Consider the following 26,077-nt stretch of genomic DNA (forward strand, 5'->3'; position numbering starts at 1 on the left):
CTGTAAATTGTTATGACTATTTTATAGTTGGACGTGTTACTTTTACCTTTCTGAATCTCATTCTCTTCTCAATAAAGGAATAGGTAGAATTGGAGATTTTAACTAAGTCTGTTTTATACCAAAATTCTTATCTTACTACTACTTCTACATGCACTAGCCTAAATGCACAATAAATTCATTTTACTTGGTTTCATTCCTAGTAAGGATTTGATAATAAGCAGTAACGATAACTTGGCTTCTACTCAGTTTGATGGGAACCAGTTTATTCTAAGACATTGTTTGACTGATGTTGTGATGGTTCATATCCAGGGCAGAAACTGTTGTCAGAGGTTATAGAAGGCAGCAAAGAAGGAGCTGTATTTGCTTCTGAGAGAAAGTGAACCTGATTTTTTGAGTGTGAGCAAAAGAAGGATGACCAACCAATAAGATTATGAACCTTTACGATCTGATTATATCAGCTAGAGTGACTGTTTTACCCAGTGCCTTCATAGTGTCAAATCCTTCCATAGCTCTTCCATTTCCTTCTTGAAAATACCTGTGGCTCCTTCTCTTTGAACCTTTGCCTGCTTGCCTATGAGTAGTAGTAACAATGGTAGTACTGGTTAAAATAGCCAACATTTACAGACCGTGCATGAATGGTGGCAGATTCCATTACTTTTTTCCATTTCTGCTTGAAGAGAAATAATCATTTTGGTTCTTCACAATATACAAAGATAGTAAAATGAATTAATTGATCATGGTGATAATTTTTCATTACTGATAGGAGTTTTTAGGCTGTTAGGATAGTCACATATATTTTCTAATTTAATTCTTGAAACAGCACTGAGTGTTGTATCATAAAGACATTAGGTAACTTGTCCATTGTCACACAGCTGGGCAAAGGCTGAAGCCTTGATTAAAACCTGGGTCTGCAATTTTAAACCTGCTGTGCCAAACTAGAAAACTATTAGAGCCATATCAGAGATTGTCTGATTTCATTCTCTAATTTTAGATAAAACTGAATCACATACGGAGAATGATAATTGTGGCTGGAGGGTGTGTACTGTTTGGTTTATTAAACACATTTAATTTGTGGGCTGCCTCTTTTTTTTTTTTTTTTTTTTTCATTTTGTTGATTGGATAGGGGAGCATTCCTATTGGCTGATGGTCCTTTCTCTATCACTGGGCTGCTTCACACACCCAGCTTTCCCACCAGGCCCATAAACATGTTTGAGTTTATGACTGGTCTCAGATGTCAGGAGCGGACCATTCACTCTTTCCTTGAGTGTTTTGACAAAGAGAGAGTCCACAGCCACTTTGCTCTGGGATATTCTGTTACCCTGCCAACACTGATAAAATACTGCTTCCTTTTAGCTTTAATCCATTTCTTCCTCCCTTACCCAACCCTACTGATACATAGAACAACTGGTCAGAAAACTGTTGGTGTCTAAGAAAACAGCTATTAAATACTCCCTTTACAACTTTTCTTTAAAACTTTCCTCCAAGTACACCAGTCTTCCCTCTGACATCTCAGATGGCTGACAGGTAGTTAGCTCCTCTGACTGGCAGATTGGTGTCTCTGTCACATGGGAGTGTTGTTATGCAGTAGAATTAATACTTCCAGCCTGGATTTATTTAGCATCTTCTGACACTTAGAAGAATAAGGGAACACATGCCTTGTTCTCCCTTGGGATGTTTGAGAATTAGATTAAACTGGCAGGAAATATTTGAATGTCCACAGTAAACAGACTTTGTATTTAGGTGTATTGATGTTTTTTTGAAGTTCTCTATTGCCTTCATTTTCAAAGTTGTTTTGAGAGAGCTTTTGCCAGTCACTTTTGGAAGTTATGTCATTACCACTTGCTGGTTGCTAAAAAAAAAAAGAAATTTAAATCAGCTGCTAACTCTGGATTTTCTTTTGCAGATGCAAAAGAAATTGTTTTAAAAGCCCAGATCTTAGCTGGCGGAAGAGGAAAAGGTGTCTTCAGTAGCGGTTTGAAAGGAGGCGTTCATTTAACAAAAGAGTAAGCGTGGAGGTTTTAGTTCCTTATCTTTGGGCAAAGCAGTTATGGAAGATGCTGCTTATGATGGAGAGGAGCACTGAGACAGGGAGTAGGAACAGAAGGTCCCAAATAAATGATGTAGACAACAGGTAGAGGGCTCTGCAGTGTCCCAGTTTTCCTTCTCCTGTAAAAGGATTTTTGTTCACTAATTGGTGAAAGCTTGACACCTTTTCTGTTCTAGACAATCAGTGAAAACACTTTCCTCTCCTCTCCTGTCACATACCTTTCAGTGGTTTACTTTGATCCTTCCTCTTCCCTTTATCCCCATCTTTGGGCATTACTTCCCAAGTTGCCCACTATCTTACCTAAGGCTGCTGTGCATTTCAGCATGGTCTCTCTACTATGACTGTAACTTATTTGGGGGGAGGGGAGAACAAACTTAAGCAAACTTATTTTCATTTCCCTCCCCTCCTCTTCCTTCTACTCTTACTCATTCATTCATATGTACTTTGGACTCAGGGAGCGTCTGCTACACTGCTAAGCACCTGGTTTATAAACAGAAAGTACCATGCATTCTGTGAAGGTGGAAGGTGGGCCAAGGCAGGGTGGATGTGGAGGTATAGTATGGACTGTGTCTTAAAATTGTTTTCAGTATAAACATTGACTTTCTTTTCTTTCTTCTCTCTCTTTTTTTTCTCCTCTCTCTTAGCCCTAAAGTTGTGGGACAGCTGGCTAAACAGATGATTGGATATAATCTAGCAACAAAGCAAACTCCAAAAGAAGGTGTGAAAGTTAAAAAGGTAATGTGAATGCTTTTGGCCATCTTCTGTGTATGTGTTAAAAAAAAAATCATACTTCAGTTTTGACAGAATCTAATGAAGCAGTACACTTGGTCTATGTGTGATTTTTTTGAACCTCACGTAGTTTTTGGTGTAGTATGACTTTGAGGAGAGATAAAAAAGGATTCTAAATTAGTAATACTGTTTATTATCATCAGAATTTGGTAACGATGGGTAATGATTGAAATAATAATTTTTTTCTTTTAGAACACAGACACATTTTGTTTAAAAAAAAAGGACTTAACATGACAGTTCCTAGAATCAGTGAGGGACATTCTCTGCTTCCTCACAGCCCCACCCTCATCCAGTGCATCAGAATTACTGTGCTTGTTTTGGTGGTTTTTCTGAGTTCCCCTATAACTTATTTTGAAGTTATTACCATTTTGACTCACTGTTATTACTGGGAGTATGTCATATTAGTGGGATCTGTTGGGATACCCAAGTGTGTACAGGGCACATACTTGTACACACACACACACAGAAAATAAAATCTAAAGCAAAGTGGCCCACCGCAGCCATGAACCGTGACTGGTAGATCTGAGAACAGAGCCTAACTTGCCCTCCTATTATTCTGTTTAGCTTTGTTGAACTCCCTGTTATGTATCAAGGCACTGGAACTGACTGCCTGATTTGCAGGATCCAGTACAAAATGAAAATGTGTGATTCTTGTTCATATTTCAAGTTGGCTGCAGCAGAACATCAAATTAGAGACCAAGAATAGGACCCTCTGGCATGCAGGCCTGGACGACCGCACAGGTCACTCACTCTAGGCCTGGGAGCTACAGATGACTAGAAGGCCCCATCATGACATTGTAACAGCAGATTAGGGTCCAGCATTTTGGGGAGGCAACTGTCTGCTCCACAGGCACAGCATCACGTATGGATTATCACATGATAATCTCTTCCAGAGTTCCATTCTTCAGGCAGCTGAGGCAGTGCATTCCATTTTTACATTTCAGAAGGAATTGTCTGGAAAACTTGTGATATGACAGCCCCCAGAAATCACCAGCTGGGTCTTCTTAGCATACTTAGCTTACCAAGCACACTGCCTTGGTCCTGAAAAGGACACTGAGCTGGAGGGAGATGGGGATACTGGTGGGTCATTAGCCCCTTCCCTCTAAGAACACAGAGTCTTTCTGAAGGTTGAGGAGATGCACAGACAAAACTGACTCTGGTTATTTCCCTTTCCCAGTGTCTTGCAGCTAGATACAAGAACTGTTTACATTTTACAGTGGTTTTGAAGAATTATTTTTGTTCAGCTCAGCACCGTACTTTTATTTTCCCCTTTAAGCTGGTTATGAGCCTCTACCTATATAACTTGTTCAAAATTTGTTTATAGGAGATATGATTAGTGGTTTTGGTTGTAGGAATTTATTGTTTTTTATGGACACATGGAGTTTGAGATTAGAGTTTGTGATACCTTTGAAAAGCATATAAAATACACACAAGAAGATTCACACACAGACTATATATATATGCATAAAATTAGTTCATAGATAGGTTCCTGAAATCCTGGGGATAAGTGCATTCTTGTAAATAAAATCATTGCCAAGAAATGACCAGAGTGATATAGTTTTAAGTATTTATTTCCCTGAATGCAAAAATGATTAACATGAGAAAAATTCCAATAGTACAGAAATATAAAAATCAGAGAGTAAAATTTTCTTCTATTCTCACCTTCTAGAAATAATTGTTAAATATTGTTTCTGGTCCTTTTCCCATGTAAAATATGTATTACCACATACTTGAAACAGTAACATTATATATACTTTAAGGAAACTGCATTTTTTTTTTAACTTTTTAAAAAACATGTTTATTGAGGTATAATTTGCATACCATAAAATTTACTCATTTAAAATGTACAACTTCAGTAGTTTTAATAAATTTATGGAGTTGACAGCTATTACCACAATCTAATTTTTGAACATTTCCATCAACCAACCCCAAAATCTCCCATCCATTTGCAGACAATTCCTATGCCTACTCCCAGCCTGGGGAAACACTAATCCAATGTGTGTGTATTGATTTTCTCTTTAATATGATATAATTCATATACCATAGAATTCATCCATTTAAAATGTGCAATTAAGTAGTTTTTAGTATATTCTTGGGTTATGCAACCATGACCACTATCCAATACCAGAACGCGTTCATCACCCTGAAAAAGAAACCCATACCCATTGGAAGTCATTCTCCATTGTCTTTCCACCCCTTGGAAACTATGAAACTATTTTCCTATATTCATGGATTTGCCTATTCTGGATATTTCATATCAATGGAATGTTTCAAGCCTTTTTTGTCTGGCTTCCTTCACTTAGCGTATTTTCAAGGTTCATCCATGTTGTAGCATATATCAGTACTTCATACGTTTTTATGGTTGAATAATACTGATTTGTATGACTATAACACATTTGGCTTATTCATTCATCAGGTGATGAACAATTAATTGTATTGTTTACCACTTTTGAGCAAGCATAAACTTTTGTGTATACATTTTTGTGTGAACATTCATTTGTATTTTCATTCTTCCTGAGTAGAGCTTTGGGGGTGAAATTCCTGGGTTAAACGGTAATTCAGTGCTTAAGTTTTTCTGGAACCATCAAAATGTCTTCCTAAGTGACCATGCCATTTTACATTCCGACCAGCAGTGTAGGTTTAGTCGCTCAGTTGTGTCCAGCTCTTGCGACACCATGAACTGAGTCCAGCAGGCTCCTCTGTCCATGGGATTTCCCAGGCAAGAATATTGGAGTGGGTTGCCATTTCCTTCTCCATGCATTTGTAATTTATGGAATCTTGGCCATCAATCAGAAGCCCCCAGATGATAGAAACTTTAGGTCTTAGTTTGTTTTAGAAGCTATTTAAGCATATTACCTACATCTGTTCACATTGGGTTTTTTTTCCTAAGTCTGTGTTTGTAGTGTTTTCCTTGGGATAGTGATAGGAGAGGTGAGACAGTGCTACTACACATGTGCTCCACGGGTCACTATCAGTAATGGTTCCTGTTCCACAGAGAGTGACTGAGTACCGTTAATCTTATCTAATTGCTGTTCTGTTACAAATAGTTTGTGCACCGGCTCTCATCCACATACTATAGTCTGACTAGCATGATATATAAAAAACCAAACAAAATGAACAGACAGTAAGAAACATGAAAAACAGATTCATTGCTCAAGAGTAAAGTACCTTAAAAAGATTCTCCATACTGGAAGACGCCACGAAAAGGCTGTGCTGATACAGTTTCTATCCATCACAGTTAAAGATGGTTGAAATGTGTTTAACTGAGCTTCTCATGACATGAGAGTTCACAGAGTCCCTTTAAGTTCTCTCTGTCACAATTCCTAAAAGGATTTCAACATCCTGGGTCATATAAAGGCCATCTCAATGTCCGAAAATTTGTCTGTATGTAAAAGTCCATGAATTGTCTATTGAAAATCATTATTTTCTTGGGAATGTTTTCTTAAAGAGTAATGGGCTATTTCTACCAAGCAAGAGCTGTTTGAGACAGCAGCTGGTCTTTACAAATAGAAATTTGATAGAATATAGAGCACATCTGTCAACACTTGAGAAAATTAAGAATAGGACACTTGAATGACACTTATCCTAAAAACTTGTTATAGTAACTACTGAAAGTTGTTAAATCTGGTTCGTTAGACTAGCTGTGTATTAGAAAGTGAGCTTGAAATAAAAATGGTTCTATGAAAATCCTAATACCATGTGCCAAGAAATATTTCTTACAAACTCATGAGCTACCATTTATGATAGAAAAATCACTATGAAGCCCTTTCTAAGGTATTCTATTTTTAACTAGTCATAAATTCTATAGAGGTGTGAAATGAAGGAGTTAATTGTATTCATTACATTATAGCTTTCTAGGTCGTCATATATTTATCCCACTTTATGTGACTTAAAAATTAGTGCTTTTGTGGCTTCTAGGGAGCTAAACTCTATTATTATTTAATCAGGAACATTTTTGGTGAAACATATTACTGAATTCCTTTTTAGGAAAAGCAATGTATGTGATTTTATTATTTTTACTTCTAGTGCTAATTCTTTATAGATGTTCTTATTTTCTTTTAAAAAGCATCCAAGACATTTTTTTACTATTTTTGTTGGTAGTGTAAGTTGGTCCAGCATCTCTCTCCAAGGAAATTTGATAGTACTTATCAAAATTTTAAATATGAAGAATCTATTGTAAAACCTAGCCATTTTATCTTTATATTCCTTGACCAGGGGGATACTAAAACAATGGCACAAAGGTACACATACAGAAATAATCACTGAGGTAGCATCTATAGAAACACAAGTCTACATAAATGTCTGTCAGCCAGGACAAGGTCAAATAAATATTGACATATAAGTACTATGTAGTCACAATGAAGAGAGAAGACCTTGTACAGTCTAAGTTATAGTATTAAGATAATAAACAAAAAGGAAGAAAAAGAGGCATTTAAGCATGTGTAATATTTATCTGTGTGCAAGATGATTCCATGTTGGTAATGCTTACCGATGCATAGGGAAGAGGTAAAAGTTAGTAGTGGATTTTCCTGGTAGAGCTGCTTCGTGCCTTTGTTAAGGTTGTGCAGAGCCAAAGGGACCTGGCTGGAGCATGCGTGGAGAAGGAAATCCATCTGTCCAGTTTGCCTCCTGCCCAGTCATTGCCCCGGAATGTGACTACATCCTCATATAGAAAGGGATGTTTTTTTTTCTGATCATCACAAAGGTTCTGCTTGGGGCCCAAGGGGTATGTATGTGCAGGAGGGGACTGCTTTCACTGTCCCCTCTATATACTTTTAGTATTGTCAACATTTATTTTCAAACAAGCAAATATTGTGTTTGTAATTTAAGAGCAAGTATAAATTGAAATAAAAATACAGTGATCCAAGAGACAGAAGTATCCAAACATAGGAAGCATCAGACACACCATAAAAAGAATCCTTCTTTGGCAAGCAAACTTGGTTTCCCACCAGTGCAATCTGAGAAGAATCAGTGTAGTAATATATATGTACTGCTAATGCCGCAAATTAAAATAACATCTGCTTCCCTAGAGTTTTTCTCAAGTGTCAGGGTTTCTGAAGAAGAAAAGGAAGATTAAAGTGGGAAGGTTCCTTGAGGCAAACTGAATACCTGTCACTTGAAAAGTTAACAGGATCAATTAAGGAGGTGAAAATGGGCACTGTGCACCACGAGAGCAGAGCTCTCAAATCTCCCTGGGTTTAAAGAGCCTGAAAATGAAGCTGTTTGATTTGTGTAGCAAGTTTATATAGATTTCCAAGTGGAAATCAGCTCGATGCTGACTTAATTGACTTTCCCGCTAATGTGGTAGGTGATGGTTGCGGAAGCCCTGGACATTTCCAGGGAAACCTACTTGGCCATTCTGATGGACCGGTCCTGCAATGGCCCCGTGCTGGTGGGCAGCCCTCAGGGGGGCGTTGACATTGAAGAGGTGGCAGCTTCGAATCCAGAACTTATTTTTAAGGTATGTTTAGATTCCTGACTATGTTCTGTTCATGGATTGTTTCTGTACACGCTGTTAAAGACTGAATATGAGCCTGATTTCTGAGTCTGGTGTACTGTTTCTGGGATTTAAGGCATGAAGATATTGAGTCCTTTTTCATACTGGATATCCAGTAAGAAAAGGTTGGGTAGATCAAAATATGTGCTTTTCAAGATCTTTTCTGTGCCCTTCTTCTCCCTGTAGTTTCTTTCCATCCAACTTGCCACAAGAATTAACCAATGGCAGAGGAATGTGAAATTTCCATTTCCTCTTGGTTAATTCTACCTCATTTATAAATATGACCCAGAAATTGTCTCCTGGAAATCAGATGTGAACTAGAAACTTCCTCGATGTCTTTCAGTACTGGTAATAAAGCGACTTAGCACAGTGCAAAGTAGAATCTTTCTAAGGCCCAGATTGTTTGTTTCAATCCTTTAAATCTTTTATGTGTAGTTTGTTGTTGTTGTTGGGGTTGTCCTTTTTTTATTTTAGATGTTAAGATTAGTTTCTAGTCAAACAGACCTGGGGTCAAATCCTAACTAGCCAATAAGTTTCTCAGTTTTTTGAGTCAGTAAATGAAAATGGGGATATTCCCTCCCTATAGAATTGTGGAGATTAAATTAGATAATATATGCAAAGTGCTTCTCAACCTACCTCAGCTATAAGAAGAAAATCCTAAGGTCTTTAGAACTATAACCATAGCTTTTAATTCCGAGTTCTTAGTGTCAAAAAAATCACACAAAAATTTTCTGGTAAAAACCTTTATTATTTCTTTTAGAAAGTGATTTTTTTTCCTTCTAAAAAGCGAGAATTTTATTTCTTGAAACTCTTCATTTATAAGTTACTAATACTTTGAAGATTGGTTTTAAAATATTTTCACCAATGTTGCATATTTAAGTTAACTACTTTGGAAGTTAAATTGAGACTTTACTTGCTGGCTTACCAGTAACACCTACTTTTTTTTTTTTGGAAACAAGTCATTACATTTGTTAAGAGAGTACATGAAATAATATATCTAAACAACACTCATTATCTTGGAGGGAATAGCCCTTTGTAGAGCTTGGATATTATTAATAATTGTCATCATCAACAGAGTATTTAAATCATAAGGTAATATTTAACCTATATAAGACAAACTCTGAACTTAACAGCAATATTAGGCAGGAAAAACTTACTTTGGAAGCCTTCCAAAAACATGACATAAAAATTAACTGACTAAATATTCGTCACTGCCATCTGTATAGTAATTAAAAGTGAAAACTGGCATCCGATCATCTTGTCAGCATGCCACACTGAAGAATTATATGGTTTTGAAAAGGCTGTTTTATAGATGGTGTGCTAATTAAAATATACCCCATAGGCAGCTGTGGTGGCCCAACTCAGAGATCTCTGGAAAGGTGCCACACTTTTAATTACTCATTTACACATAAATACTAAGCATTTTCTTTTGAGGTTGTAAATCTTTTCATTTGATTGTCTGAATTTTGTTGATCTGATTCATTTTTACTAGGAGCAAATTGACATTATTGAAGGGATAAAGGACAGCCAAGCTCAGCGAATGGCGGAAAATCTAGGCTTCCTCGGGCCTTTGAAAAACCAGGTACTTGAGCAGTTGGAGGCTGGTTTGTCTAACATGTTTCAGAAAACGTTCGGGAACTTTGCCTAATTGTGTCTAATGTTTGTGATTATCAGGATTTAAGGCAATTTATTGTTTTCTCTTTTTTTCCTGCAGTTGTTTATGGTGAAAAAATACTTCCCTGGTGTTCCAAAGAGAATGTTTATGACGCATGTGTTTATATATATATATATATATATATATATATATAGGTGTGTACATGTGTAATAAGAGTGTGTTGCCTGCAGACACATACAGCTTGTTATGTATGTTAGTTTCTTTGTTAGTTATGTATGTTAGTTTTTTCTATAGCAGCGCATCTCCAGCACATCATTTATAAGATGCGTTATACTGGTTAGAATCACAGGCTATAGAGTTAGGCAAACTGAGTTTGAATCCTGCACTGCTACCCAGTACATGTGTGATTCAGACCATCTGAACATCACTTTCATAGTCTGTAAAATGGGGGTGATGAAATCCTAACTGAGAGTGTTATTATGAGGATTGAGTAACCTGATGTGTGAAAATACATATTCAGTACTCCAGAAAGGTCACTTCTTATTATTAATAATAATATTCATTATCTAATTAGTTGCTGTTCTTTTATAGCTAATGGGCATTTGAGAGGAATACTAATTACACAGAGGTGATACTTGACTGAAAACAGCTTGAATTATGCCAATTTAGTAATTATATCCCTTGGTTTCAAAGATAGGAAAATTGTTCTGTGAGCTATTAAGGGAGAGAGTCTGTCTTGAGCATCACAGTCCTGTACTGCCTTTGGTCCTGCCCATGGAAACTGATTTTATGTCTATGCAGGCATGCTTCCTTGTCTCATAATTAAATCAGAAAAACTTACTGGCTGTTGTTTTCCTCCTCTGTCACTAACATAAGCCGCCTTAATAACCCTTCATTGTATGTCTGTGTGTGTGTGTTGTCTTAGGGTTCTGGGATTCTTGTAGTTTCCTTTAATTTAGTTGGGCAGCATTCCTCCAGTAAAACAGTCAATTGCACACTCTTTATTTTATGTCTTTACCTTTTCTTTTGATTAAGTCTAACTTTAAAAGCTTAAGGGTAACATGAAAGCAAGTTATGGAAAGGTGAAGCACAATAAGACTTTAAAATATATTTGTTTAAATTAAGAGAGGATGGCACTTACTTGAAGATTGCAGGAAAAGCTCCAGTGGAAAGCAGAGGGTTCAACACGGTAGTAGGAAATAGGATCATCTGGGACTAAGCTGCAGGAGGAGATAGAGCCAGGATTCAGTGGACAGTTAGAGGAATTAGCCGTCATTTCGAGACTGGTGAAGAATGCCAGGTTAGTGACCTGCTGAAAGAGAGATACTGGAGGATTCATGGGTAAGGGCTGCAGTGGTTGGTGTCGCTTCCTGAGAATAAGGCCCTGAAGTATATTAGCTACTGACTATATTAACTGATCATTTGACATTTATTAAGTAACTTCTTGTGTATTGGTGGTGGTCACAGAGAGCTATAGTCGCTGTGTTCTAACCGTACCATCCTACACTCAGCTCCAGCATATGCCCTGTAACTTTGTTTATATCCTCTATACCTTGCACATCTGTATTTCTCTTGGACATTTGCAGTCTCGTTTGCTGGATCTTCATCTGCATCACGGCAGGGACTTGGTTGGTCTTGTTCACTACTGTGTTGCCAACAAAGCGTTTGGCAAATATATTAGATGTCCAAGAAATATCTATCATATGCATGAATAAGTGAAATAACACATCTGAGGTGTCTAATTGGAAGAAATTCCGGGGGAGTCAGGAATGAGTAGTTGTAAGTGGCAAGAGAATAAATTTGGAGTGGATAAAATCTACTCACCATGTGGTTTGAAAGCTCAAGAGGTAAATATACATGAAAGTTCTAGAGAAGGCAGTAGCAGCATTATGCATGTCACAAGTTCCCCCCAACCCCAAACATAATGTAAGAGACAATTAACAGTTATTTATATAGCTCTTAAATGACTAAATCATGTTTCCTGACTAAATCATGTTTCCTGACTAAATCATGTTTCCTGAGTACCTTAAATACGCCAGGTTTTAAGTGAGTTATCTATGGAAGGAAGATGAACCTGCAGATTCTCAGGGATTGGTAGTAGCTATATTGTCATTATATTTTTGATTTTATGTATCTAGGAAGGTAAAGAAGTCTTTTAATTCATGTATTTTGTATTATCATTGCCAATTATACGAAAGACTTTAAATCTTCATTTCCTCAGCAGGTTGAACCAAGCTCATTTGCTGAACCCTGTTGAACCGAGATGCTAAGAGCAGAATTGTTCCCCAGGGGCTCACAGGGAAGTGGTCCACCTGCTGACAGTGAACACAGGAAGAGGGGATGTGAAGGAGTGAAAATGGCGGGGCGAGGCGGGGGTGATAGGAGAGACAGTGATCTCAGCTGCAGTTGTGTCAGAATTTGTTCATCTGGGGACATCCATTTGTATTTGAGCAGTAGAACATGAAATGCATGGCACAGGAGCACAGGGTAAATGGGTGCTATAGATTTGGGAGTCTGTGTTTTATAGTGCTTCCTCCATACATGAGTGGGCAGTGTGCATTGAGCATAGGGGGTGCCTGAGGGGAGAAAACATTTATTTAAATGATCAACCATTGGTGATCTTTTGATAAACAAGTGGTATTGCCCCCTCGATTCAATGTGACTTTGAAAGTTACTTAATTTTCAGCTAGGATGTGGTTTGGTCCTTTGGAAGTGCCTTAGTCATGGATGAACAGTATATAAAATGATTCTCTTATAAAATTAATATCTTTCCTATGACTCATGCCTGATGTCTTTAAAATATGATGTATTAATATTAGATTTAACCAAAAATAAACATCACCTTGCATAAAAACCTACAAAATACATGTTTCTGGTGAAAATATATTTCAGCAAGAATTGGCTGAAAAGACTAAAGCCATGAGAAAACTGAATATGACTAAAATCCACAAATTCCTCAAGGATGTCTTAATTATCATCTATACTATTCATTTCTGAAAACGTAGGCTCCATGAGTTGTCAGCATGTGCCTCCAGTATTTAATCAGCTAATCAGTATCTGATCAGCCAAGTTAATACTAGCTCACTAACCCTTCTAGGTATGGTTTATATCTCTGGTTAGCTTTAAGAACCATATTTCAATAGTGCAAGTGTTAGTTCCTGGGATGCAATAGAAGTTTTTTCCAATTTTATTTTAACTTGTTAAAACATTTTTGAAGACATTGGTAAATGTGTCAGAGTTTCATGTGCACGGCTCCAAGGATGTTTGATTTTAGGCTTAATTTTTTAATTGCTTAGCATATAACCTTGACATAACATTAATTGTGGCAAAAGAATAAATATTTGAACAGCATGGTTCCTGAGGAAATAAGTGGCAGCAACAAACTGGTTCACAGCACATTAACTAGCAGAATGTTTCCTTTGACTGGTGTTTAATCTGTTTTTTAAATTGGAACACATTTAGAAAGTAGAAGAGCCAACCTCAGCTTGCCATAGGCCCTGCTATTTCCTGCTATTACACCTGGGCAGACTGACCCATTTTGCCTGGATGGCCTTTATAGTCATTTGGTGTATAGCCTCTGGAATAAGGCACGTTCTGTCTGCAAGCCAGACTGGTTCTCCCTTGTGGATATTACAACACAGATTTTATAATGTTTACCCCTTCCAGATCTTACACCACAGATTTAGTCTTACTTCAAAAAATGTTTATAGTCGCCTTTGCACAATAATAAACAGTTGTAATAATGGATACCCCCCAAGTGCTGTGTTAATGTATAACTACAGTGGCAGTAGCATGAGAAAATTCAGGCTTCATGCTAAGCGACATTAATATAGGCTTTAGAAGTTTTGAAGCTACGGAGGTGTTCATAGACAAGTAAATGGATAAATGGAATATAGTATATACATACAATGGAAGATTGTTTGGCCTTGAAAAAGAGGGAGGTCCTGACACATGCTGCATTGTAGTTGAGTCTTGAGAACATTGTGCTAAGTGAAGTTGTGTGTGTGTGCGCGCTTAGTCAGTCATGTCTAACTCTTTGTGACCCTGTGGACCATAGCCCGCTCCTCTGACCGTGGAATTCTCCAGGCAAGAATACTGGAGTGGGTAACCATTCCCTTCTCCAGGGGATCTTCCCGACCCAGGGATCAAACCCATGTCTCCTATACTGGCTGGCGAGTTCTTTACCACTGAGCCACCAGGGAAGACCTGAAATTTATGTTATGTGTACTGAAAAACAAAAACTTTTTGAAGTAGCTAGGATAAGACCTTATACTTGTATGCACTCAGAATTTATTTCTGTTATGAAGTCTCTCCATATTATTACATTAATGATTATTTCTACCGTTGTTTATTGTATTGACTGTGTAGAGAGGCTGTGTAGGTATAGTGATGCTATGGTGTCCAGAATAGACATCATGCTTTTGTCATGCAGCTCAGATTGCACATTTGTTTGATAACCTGGGAAATCTCTAAAAATGTAAAAAAGTTTCAACAATGAGTCACTTACCTGCTTTACACTGTAATTCAAATAAAATCCACTTGGATTGTACCCCTCCCCCCCAAAAAAAGTAAACATTAAATAAAGGAAATCTTAAGGTTTTGAAAAAATAATGATAGAGGTTGGGACCAACCTTTCCCAAGTCTGACACAAAGCCAGAAGCTATAAAAGAAAAGAATGACATTATTATTAATATTATTAGATTTCCATGTGGCAGAAGTAACAAAACATGGGCAAAAAAACAAATGTTAAAGGACAAAAAAAATTGCTATTTCTATGACATAAAGAGCTAAAATCCTTCATGTAAAAATGCCTCCTATACATTATATATATGAGAGACATCAAAAATATGTGAATTTTTCCTATGCAGAGTTCATAGCATAGGAAATACAGATGTCTCACTCTCATAGAATACTCAGGTCTCTTCATAATTAGAGTCTTTCAAATTAAAACCATAAATGAGATACCCAAATAGCTGATGATTGTGAGTTAAAAAAAATAAAAATCTCTATAATGCTGGTTTGTAGGAGGGGACATTAGTGAAAGCTTCAATTTAAGATAAGAACAAGAACAATTTCAGATAATCTTTTATTATGTAAAAGGCCCACCCCTTGTTCTCCACTTCAGAGAATAGATCCTATAGATTTTTAATCACTGTAGGATATAAAGAGATATATATATATAGATAGATAGATAGATATAGATACACACACAGATAAGGCAGCATTTGAAGTAATGTCAAGCTGCTGGAAACCAGATGGCCATTATTTAGGAGACAGGTTAAATGAACTATGATACATCCATACAATAAGATATTTATGTGGTCATTTACAAGATCGTGCTCTTTGTTTTGCTGCTGAAGGCTCTCTAAAATCTATCAGTAAAGAAACAAAGTGTAGAACCAAGTTTATTTTTTTAAAAAGATGAATGGAAAATGTGTACACTTGGATTTGTATAGCTGTATCCCTTAATGAACCAATAAAGTGGCTGCTACAGAAGGACATATAGGGGGCTCTGTTGCTGGGGAGTCTAGTGAAGATTCTGAGGGAGAACCTTGTGTACCTTGGGGATTATGTATTATGTACATGTACTACTAGCCACAAAAAATTAATATTATAAATACTCAGTGTAACTCATTATATATATTTGGTTATATCCACTGGCTTTCAAATTAGGATTTAAGAAAGTTTGCACATGTACATCAAACAAAATAGGGTAAAATGAATTACTTACATCTCCAAGAGTTGTTTAGTTAATACCAGAACAGAGAAATCACTCCTAGTGGTTACCACGTGCATGTGTGCTAAGTTGCTTTAGTTGTGTCCAACTGTTTGTGATGCTATGGACTGTAGCCCCAGCATGCTCCTCTGTCCAAGGAATTCTCCAGGTGAGCATTCTGGAGTGGGTAGCCATGCCCTCCTCTAGGGGATCTTCCCAACCTAGGGATTGAACCCTTGTCTCTATGTCTTCTGCATTGGCAGGCCGATTCTTTACCACTAGTGCCACCTGGGAAACCCCAGTATTGACCAGAGTGGGACTTTATTCTAGGTAATCAGTTAAGTAGGTGCTATGAGAACTGAGAAGTTTCAGAGTGACAGAGAGGCAACACAGAGAGCTAAACAGCAACAGAAAGTGGTTGCCACCTGTGTGCTCAAGGAGCAAAGTGAGGTGGTAGTGTCACTGGACTTTGAGATACCGAAGTTGGGACCCTGATGGGAATTAAAGTGAGAGGATGCAGAAAGAGAGGAGTAAAAATATCCTTTCTTTGTCCTTCTTCCCAGCTCCTGTCTCCCACTGCTGCTTCCCACTGGCTGAACTGAAGCCAGCTGGCCCAGGAGCCTTGAAAACCCTGCGTACAAGTGTCAGCTCCCCTGATAAATAGAGTAGAAATGGGGAAAAACTGGAAAGGAATCTGAGGGCAAATAATGCAGGATGGGAACCATGAAAAAAAATGTGGAAATGGGGAAAGCATGGCTGGGAAATAAGTTGGAGCTAAGAATAAGACTAAACCCCAACATTCAGCCTTGATTGCACATTACAAAGTCTCACTTTCCTGTGTTAATGGTGAACAGGCTGTGTTTACTGCAGGTGCGAGCTTTCCTGGGTGCTGTCACACCTCATTTGTGATCCTCCCCCTAGCCCCAGATCACATAGTGCCAGCCTCCTGTGACATGAACAATTAATAAATGTTGGTTGAAAAGAATGAATGAGCCAGTGAATTTCAAGCAGAGTGAGAAAAATGAAGTTAGGGTACAACACCAGGGAACTGTTGAATATTCTGGTTCTTTGTGGCGTATGCCTTTGTGACAAACTGTTTTCAGTTTGAATTGTGCTATTCAGTAAGTGTACTGTTTAGGTCTTCCATCTTCTTGTTTGCAGCCATTTCCACAGATACTCAGTAATTGTTGTTTCACAGATTATAGGTTTGGATTGATGAATATAATAGCAGTTTATTCCAGCATAATAAGGAAAAACTCATCATTAAAAATTCTCAAAATCATGTTTACCTTTTACTTAAATGGAGTTTTTTTGTATTAGTAATTGTAGCTCATATTGCAGTGTAGCTCAGCTAATAGGGACATGATAATTTTCAAAAAGAGTCAACAACATTTTTTGGCCATACTGAAAATATTTTGTTTCTTGATGATGGTCTTTTCTACTGTCTGGAGGAAAGTTGAACAATTCCTTCTAATGAATAGCAAGAAAATTAAAACAGTTATGCTTCTCTTTGTTTCCTTTCAGAAAATCTAACTGAAAATAGACAGCTTGTTATTTTTTAAGATTTCATTAATGTAGCAAAATAATTTTTTCTACTTTTATGAAATTTCATTTCACTTGATCACATTTAGGCTGCAGATCAAATTAAGAAGCTGTACAATCTCTTCCTGAAAATTGATGCTACTCAGGTGGAAGTGAATCCCTTTGGTGAAACTCCAGAAGGACAAGGTAAGAGAAAAAGAGAGAGAGAGAAAATGAATGAATTTAATTATTTATGCAAACTATAAGCTGTACAAAAGACTATAGAGCAGCCTTGCATTAATTTCTTTCAGTAATTTAATTCCTACCGTAGTTTCAAATGTTCCCATGATGCAATTGAACATATTAGCACTTGAATTTGTATCCAAATGCCAAGCCTCATGGGAAGTTACTTTTTATTTTATTTAGAAACATCCATCTACCACCATCCCCTGGTTTTCAGGTCCCTCCTTGTTGCTATGATGGTAAAGATTTAGGTGTGAACAGGAGCCACAGTGCTTGGGTGTGATGAATACACCAGCTTTTATGGAACTGGAACTTTTTAGTTTCTCTGAATCTGCTAATTTCACATTGTGTCTTCTACTGAAGTTATGTCATCATGGTAGAATCCCTAATGCCCCATCATCGATCTCTTTCACCCCTTGGTTAGCAGCTTTTGCTTCAGGTGGGAGAAGGAGACTTTTGTGGGGAAGGTTTTATCTTTTCACTGGGTACTTGTAGTGAATCAGTAACTCTCTTACATCTCAGCACCTACCACAAATGCACTGTCTTGCATATAGCAAGTATTCAGGAAGGTCTTATTAATTTGAGAGCAAAAGCTTAAAGATCTGCATGTTTAGGGTAGGAGGTAGACTATCAAGGAAATAGGATAGTGTTACCAAAATGTACTGGTAAATTCCAGGAACCTTGCCTTTTAAAATTTTATCTCAACCCCGTTTCTTACTTTTTGCTTAGCATATTGTGGGCCACCAGTAAATAAGGATTTACCACTGGACTGATAAATACCCATTATGTGCAAATAGAAATACGTTGTAGACCAGTGTGGATGATACAGTGCTTTCTCTCTAGTATATTTCAGAGACTATATAGTCAGAGTCAGAAAATCTAAAATATCATGTCCCTGAAACCTAGAGAGGCCTGGGATTACCATGTTCCAGCCACGTACATGGGCTAAGCCTCAGGGATTTTTTTGTTTTTGTTTATAAATCCAAAACAGTGAGTAAAAACATGATAACCTATCTTGTAGGGCAGTTTTCCAAGTGAAGTGACTGATGATTGTATAATAAGCATAAGCATCCAGTTTCAGACACAAAATAGGCTAGTCCCACCCATTCATAAAATATAGTTGTTCTTCTCAAGTAGTATAAAAGTAGTCCAGGAAAGGTATAGATTTTATATTTTTATCTGTTTATTTTTGTTTTGTTTGTATATTTTTGAAGGTTTCAAATTAGGACAGGCAAAGAGCTCATGTTTAAGAAGCCATTGAAATTAATGTTTCATAGTTTACACAAGTGACCTCTAGATAAAATTTTGTGGCTGGTGGTTTATAAGCAAACTACCTGTATAATTAAATATTTTTAAAATTGCTTTTGACTGTAAAATAATCAGTATTTTCTAGAGAGAGGGGAAGAAAATTGTTTCTTGATCTCATACATCCGGTGCTGTGATAAGTGTACGTGTCTTCATTTTTATCATTTAACATAAACCTGCAGAGTTAGGAGTTGTTATCCCATTTTATAGAATACTGAAAGATGAATTTGTTTTCCCCAAGGGCAGCTAGATACTAGAGCTGGGATTCAAACCCTTGTCTTTCATAGTCTGGTATGCATGTTGATTCTGATATGCCAAACTAACTTATGATGATCTGCTTTCTTTTCTTTTCTGTTTTTTCCTTCTTAAGCTATTAATTTACTTTAATCAGAGTGATCTAGAAATAGTCTCCAGTTTGAAAGTATCAGTTAAAATTCATGCTGCATGGAGTGGCTGATAATTAAATCCAAGAGAGGAAGTTCACTCTAAGTTCTTAAAGGTCATACATAGATTGCTTTTTAAGCTAATATGCATAAGCAACCTGGTTATTTCATAGTAACAAAAAATGGGAACTGAGCCACAGAATGGGATAAAAATGGTATTTTCATTTAACCCTTTGGGAAGCTGTCAGTCACAAAATGGTTTACAGCAGGGAAGAGGGATATGAGAACCTTTTCCTAGAGAATGTTTGTAAAACCTCATGAAATCTGAAGTTTTCTTTTTAATTATTAAGATAAAATATAATTATTGAGCTTCTTTGAAGGAATCCCCATAAAATACATTCCATGTATACAATTCATTAAAACATAAGTCTTATATGATATTTTTAACAGGAAAGTTTAGCTATCAATTTGTTCATTGTACCATAAAGGTTCAGCTATTGAATTATAATCACAGTTAAATGAATGTGTTGGTTTATAACTCTAATGAGCAGTAGTCAAATTAAACTCAATTAGGAAACATTGATTACTGACCAAATGTACAAATTAACTTCATCATTGTTACAGTTCCCTAAAACTTTCCTTTATTTAGGAGCTATAAAAGCAGTCATATATTTTAGCAATATTAACAATATTTATAATCAGCATATTTAAAGTTTTTCCTTTTAGATCAATAATAGGAAAATATATAGCAACCACTAATGCTGAAGAAGCTGAATGGTTCTGTGAAGACCTACAAGATCTCCTAGAACTAACAAAAAAAGATGTCCTTTTCATCCTATGGGACTGGAATGCAAAAGTAGGAAGTCAAGATAACTGTGGAGTAACAGGCAGGTATGGTCTTGGAGTACAAAATGAAGCAGGTCAAAAGCTAACAGTTTTGCCAAGAGAAGACACTGGTCATAGCAAACACCCTGTTCCAGCAAACAAGAGATGACTCTACCCATGGACATTATCAGATGGTCAATACCAAATGCAGATTGATTATATTCTTTGTAGCCAAAGTTGAAGAGGCTCTATACGGTCAGCAAAAACATGACGGGGAGCTGACTGTGGCTTAGATTATGAACTTCTGATTGCAAAATTGAGACTTAAATTGAAGAAAGTAGAGTCTTCCCTGGTGGCTCAGATGGTAAAGCATCTGCCTGCAATGCGGTAGACCTGGGTTCGATCCCTGGGTTGGGGAGATCTCCTGGAGAAGGAAACGGCAATCCACTCCAGTACTCTTGCCTGGAAAATCCCACGGATAGAGGAACATGGTAGGCTACAGTCCATGGGGTCGCAAAGAGTCGGACACGACTGAGTGACTTCACTAGGGAGAACCACTAGGCCATTCAGGTGTGACCTAAATCAAATCCGTTATGATTATACAGTGGGAGTGAGAAATAGATTCAGAGGATTAGATCTGATAGACAGAGTGCTTGAAGAACTATGGACGGAGGTTCATAACATTGTACAGGAGGTAGTGACCAAAACCATCCCCAAGAAAAAGAAATGCAAACAGGCAAAATGGTTGCTTGAGGAGATATTACAAATAGATGAGAAAAGAAGAGAAGCAAAAGGCAGAAAGGAAAGGAAAGATATACTCATCTCAATGCAGCGTTCCAAAGAATAGCAAGGAGAGATAAGAAACACTTCCTAAGTAAACGATGTAAAGAAATAGAGGAAAACAGTAGAAAGAGAAAGACTAGAAATCTCTTCAGGGCTTCCCAGGTTGCTCAGTGGTACAGAATCCGGCTGCAGTGCAGAAGACACAGAAAACACCATGGGTTTGATACCTTGATTGGGAAGATTCCCTGGAGGAGGGTAATGGCAAACCCATTCCAGTATTCTTACCTTGGAGAATCCCATGGACAGAAGAGCCTGGAAAGCTGCAGTCCATAGGGTCCTACAGAGTCAGTCATGACTGAAGTGACTGAGCATAAGCATGAGAGACCTCTTCAAGAAAATTAGAGATGCCAGGGGAACATTTCATGCAAAAATGGGCACAGTGAAGGACAGAAATGGTATAGACCTAAAAGAAGCAGAAGATATTAAGAAGAGGTGGCAAGAATACACAGAAGAACTGTACAGAAAAGATCTTCACAACCCAGATAATCACGATGGTGTGATCACTCACCTAGAGCCAGACATCCTGGAATGTGAAGTCAAGTGGGCCTTAGGAAGCATCACTATGAACAAAGCTAGTGGAGGTGATGGAATTCCAGTGGAGCTATTTCAAATCCTGAAAGATTATGCTGTGAAAGTGCTGCACTCAGTATGTCACCAAATTTGGAAAACTCAGCAATGGCCACAGGACTGGAAAAGATCAGTTTTGATTATAGTCCCAAAGAAGGACAGTGCCAAAGAGTGTTCCAACTATTGCACAGTTACACTCATTTATATGTTAGCAAGGTCATGCTCAAAATGCTTCACGTGAGGATTAAACATTACATGAACTGAGAACTTCCAGATGTACACGCTGGGTTTAGAAGAGGTAGAGGAACCAGAGGGTCCAACCCAGTGGCCAACATCCACTGGGTCATAGAAAAAGCAAGAGAATTCCAGAAAAATATCCACCTCCGCTTCATTGACTATGCTAAAGCCTTTGACTGTGTGGATCACAACAGACTGTGGAAAATTCCGTAAGAGATGGAAATACAAGACCACTACCTGCCTTCTGAGAAAACTGTATGCTGGTCAAGAAGCAATAGTTAAAAGCAGACATGGAACAATGGCCTGGTTCCAAATTGGGAAAGGAGTATGTCAAGGCAGTATATTGTCACCCTGCTTATTTAAGTATGCAGAGTACAGTATACGAAATGGTAGGCTGGATGAAGCACAAGCTGGAATCAAGATTGCCAGGAGAAATATCAATAACCTCAGCTATGCAGATACCACCACCCTTATGGCAGAAAGTGAAGAGGAACTAAATAGCTTCTTGATGAAGGTGAAAGAGGAGAGTGAAAAAACTGGTTTAAAACTCAGCATTCAAAAAGTTAAGATAATGGCATCTCCATTCCCATCCCTTTATGGCAAATAGGTGGGGAAACAGTAGAAACAGTGATGGACTTTATTTTCTTTGGCTCCAAAATCACTGCAGATGGTGACTGCAGCCGTGAAATTAAAAGACAGTTGTTCTTTGGAAGGAAAGCTATGACCAACCTAGATAGCATATTAAAAAGCAGAGACATTACTTTGCTGCAACAGGTCTGTCTAGTCAAAGCTATGGTTTTTCCAGTCGTCATGTATGATTGTGAGAGCTGGGCTGTAAAGAAGGCTGAGTGGCAAAGAATTGATGCCTTTGAACTGTGTTGGAGAAGACTCTTGAGAGTCCCTTGGATTGCAGTGAGATAAAGCCAGTGAATCCTAAAGGAAATCAATTCTGAGATCTGTTGGAAGGACTGATGGTGAAGCTGAAGCTCCAATACTTGGCCACCTTATGTGAAGAGCTGATTCATTGGAAAAGATCCCGATACTGGGAAAGATTGAAGGCAGGAGGAGAAGGGGATGACAGAGGATGAGATGCTTGGGTATCATCACCGACTCAATGGATGTGTTTGAGCAAGCTCCAGGAGATGGTGAAGAACAGGGAAGCTTGACGTGCTGCAGTTCGTGGGATCACAAAGAGTTGGACATGACTGAGCAACTCAACAACAAGCAAAGTATATTACCTTTCCCATTAAAACTTTGTGTAACAGTTACTCTTTTAATTTAGAAGTTTAAGCAAGTTGGCATTATACCAGACTTTTTACTTAAAAAATTTTACTTTAAACTTATTTATTGTATAGTTCCTTTGTAAAAACTTTCTTCAGTCTTGTCTTACTTGTTGAATATTTTTAACAAATCCAGGATACTGGTCCTGTGAATGGTACATAGTGGAATAAAAAGCATTGGCCTCGATAATATCTATACTGCTCAATCTCCCGTGGGGAATTTTTGGTAAGAAGTACACCCAAAGAATGATTTTTTCCAGTGTGATTAATAGTCTGGTTCAAACATCTAAGTTGGTACTACTGACTGTAATGTAGTTTAGTGTCTGCTAGTTAGGATTATAATGGTTGTTAGTGACAGAGACCTGCATCAGCCTGATTTTTGTTAAAAAGCCCCCTGAGGATGAGGATTCTCATTTTACTTGTGTTACGGAGAAGTTTAGGAGTGAACTGGCTAAAGGAATGAAGGGAATCAGGAATTCTCTGCTTCTCCATGGCTGCTTACTTCTAACTCTGCATCTTTGTCAGTCAGCATCTCTGGAGCTGTCAGTGAAGATGGTTCCCAGTGCCCATCCTCCTCCTTCAGCAGCCTTTAACAGTCTTTTCAGATGATACTCATTGGCCCTACTTGGGTCCTGCTGGAATCACAAGGTGTCAGAAAAAGGCAGTTTCTCTGGGGAAAAAGGACATTGAGTCAAAACATGCCTATGAAAATGACCTAACTTTTCTTGAACTGAAAGCAAGCTATGAATTAAATAGAGAGAAATGGACTGTTTTCCTTACTGTCTAATTGCAGTACCAGATTTTATTCATTAAGTCTATAGCCAGGTAAAAAACAGGGTTTTTAAAAAATATTTACCTATCTTCATTCATTTACTTATTTTGTAAGACACTGTGAGTTTATGTCCTGTTTCTTTTTGCCCCACTTTCAGTCAGATATGCTGCACATAGACGCTTTTCTTTGGTATCTTTAAAACAATGTTTCTCAGTGGCAAGGATGGGCATCGTGTTTCCCAGGGACTCTTTGGCAATGTCTAGACACTTTTTTTTTTTAACTAAAATATAATTGACATATAACCTTATGTTAGTTTCAAGTATATACCATAATGATTTGATAGATATCTGTGTCTGTATCTCTTTAGCCAAATGATCACCATAGTGAATCTAGTTAGCATCCGTTTTTGCTTGTTGCAACTTGGGATGTGTGATGTTACTTGCTTCTAGAGGATAGAGGCCAGGGATGCTACTAAACATCATATAGTACACAGTGCTGTCTCTGTCATCAGAAAATGATCTCACTCAATATGTCAATAGTCCTGAGATTAAGAATTCCTGCTCTAAGGCATTTTCATCTGTTGGAGACCAAATTCATTCACTGTGCTAAATAAATTAAACCCAATTTAAAACCGAGACTCTCTGGCCAAGATTCCATGGGAATTAAGGCTGGGTGATCCAAAGTTAAATGACATATCAAATTCCTTTCTTTCTTCAGATTAATTTCCCTAAATAACTACCCTGTTGCTCTGTGCCCATGTTGTTGGTGGGTGTTTCTCTGTATTTCTCTCTTTATACATAACTCTATTTTCGAGAACATTCTCAGTTCTTTACCTCCCTCTGAAGTTCCCTCCCGCCTAGTATCTATTTTTCTCCTTTCATAGCAACTAAAGAAAAGTATACAACTCCTCAAACAGTAACATTTAACAGAAAGTGGGACTAACTGGGACGTATCAGCGTTTTAAGGCCATCTTGGCAAAGTGCATTTCTGTAGCACGTTACGGTTATTTATCATAAATCAAATTCAGTACATTGCTGAAGACAAGTTATTTTTCAAACTAATTATGACAGACTTATTTCCTGTTGTGTTTATGTTTCTTTTATGTGTGAATCTTCCCCTCAAATGTATTTTTCTTTTGTTTAATTCTGTGGCACATTATTCTGTTAAAACTCTAGGGTCAGAGGCCGATAACTGCCAGTCACGTTGTTCATTGCAGTTGTTGAATTAGCAGCTCACAGGATCTCACACCATTAAACAAAATGACAAAAACACCCTATGAATATAAGTACCACAGCTTTCTTTGATATTTGTTCAGAAGGAAAATTCATTTGTATAATCTATCAAGCATGTAACCATGTGCTTTTGATGGTGAAAATTGTTTTATAAATATTAATAGGTGTGTTTTTTCACCCACTTTGTACATAGAATGGCCTTTGTTCAAGTTGAATTTTCTATAGAATTGAAGTGTCATTAATGTGACATTGAAAATTTTAATGTCTGAACCAAGCTCAGCACCTCCAAAAGTATATTTTACCATAGTGTATTGTTTTATTAAATGAAAAAGCCAAGGTCTGAGCAAGGAAGTTTATTTTATTATGCTCTTATTGACATAAACAATCCATTTTTAATCCACCAGTTCTGAAAGTGTTCTTGGAGGAGGTCTTACAGGGGGAAATTAGCATATAAGTATCAATCAGTGTTCAGGGATTGATCTCTTCATTTTGTGTAAGCTGCAGGTTTTGGTTTAGTTTGTTTGTTACACTGTTTTGTTTTCACATTACTGTGATGCACTTTTCTAAGTTTCTTTTTCACTAATACATATATGATACCTGTGTCTGTTTTTTCAGTTGTTAAAGTAGGATATGGATGTGATGCAAACTGGAGCTTTGTTGGGAGTGGCAACCTGTTTCTGTAAAGTGACAGTAAATATTAGGGGGTTTGGAGGCATTATAGTCTCTATTGCAGCCACTCATCTCTACTGTTGTTTTGGGATAGCAACCAGAGAGGTATGTAAATGAATGGTTATGACTGAATAACAGTAAAACTGTGGTTACAAAAACAGGCAGTGAGCTGGCCTAAGGGCTGTACTCTACCCCCACCTGACTTAGAGTCTCACTTGGGGCTTTTTTATACCCACCCTATAACCACCCTGACCTTATGCAAATGTATGCTGTGATTCAAGCATCACCAAGTCATCTCTTTCAACATCGCCCTTTAAGAAAAATGTCCTTCTCTGTCAGTTCCAAAGCCTGGAATGCCAACCATTAAAATCTTTCCTATAGGAAAAGGTAATCTGTACATGTGTAAACTTCAGTAGGCATTAGTTTAGATTTACTCTGAACAGAAGTCTAGGATTATAAGGGAGAGGAACAAGTACAGGTCATTTTCGGTGATAGGAAGAGAAGAGAATCCTGTATCCTGGGCCCTAAGGACCTGC

The 26,077-nt window shown here is 37.6% G+C and overlaps 1 protein-coding gene across 1 annotated transcript in view; it reads left to right on the forward strand.

Moving 5' to 3' along the window:
- Positions 1–26,077, forward strand: part of SUCLG2 (succinate-CoA ligase GDP-forming subunit beta) — a 293,276-nt gene that overhangs the window by 141,889 nt on the left and 125,310 nt on the right. The window contains exons 3-7 of the mRNA XM_068981830.1: positions 1,904–2,003; positions 2,692–2,782; positions 8,145–8,297; positions 9,826–9,915; positions 17,296–17,392. Of these exons, the coding sequence (XP_068837931.1) occupies positions 1,904–2,003; positions 2,692–2,782; positions 8,145–8,297; positions 9,826–9,915; positions 17,296–17,392 (531 nt within the window). The remainder of the gene's footprint in view (positions 1–1,903; positions 2,004–2,691; positions 2,783–8,144; positions 8,298–9,825; positions 9,916–17,295; positions 17,393–26,077) is intronic.

The sequence above is a fragment of the Capricornis sumatraensis genome, chromosome 10 (genome assembly GCF_032405125.1).
Source record: "Capricornis sumatraensis isolate serow.1 chromosome 10, serow.2, whole genome shotgun sequence".
NCBI lineage: Eukaryota > Metazoa > Chordata > Mammalia > Artiodactyla > Bovidae > Capricornis > Capricornis sumatraensis.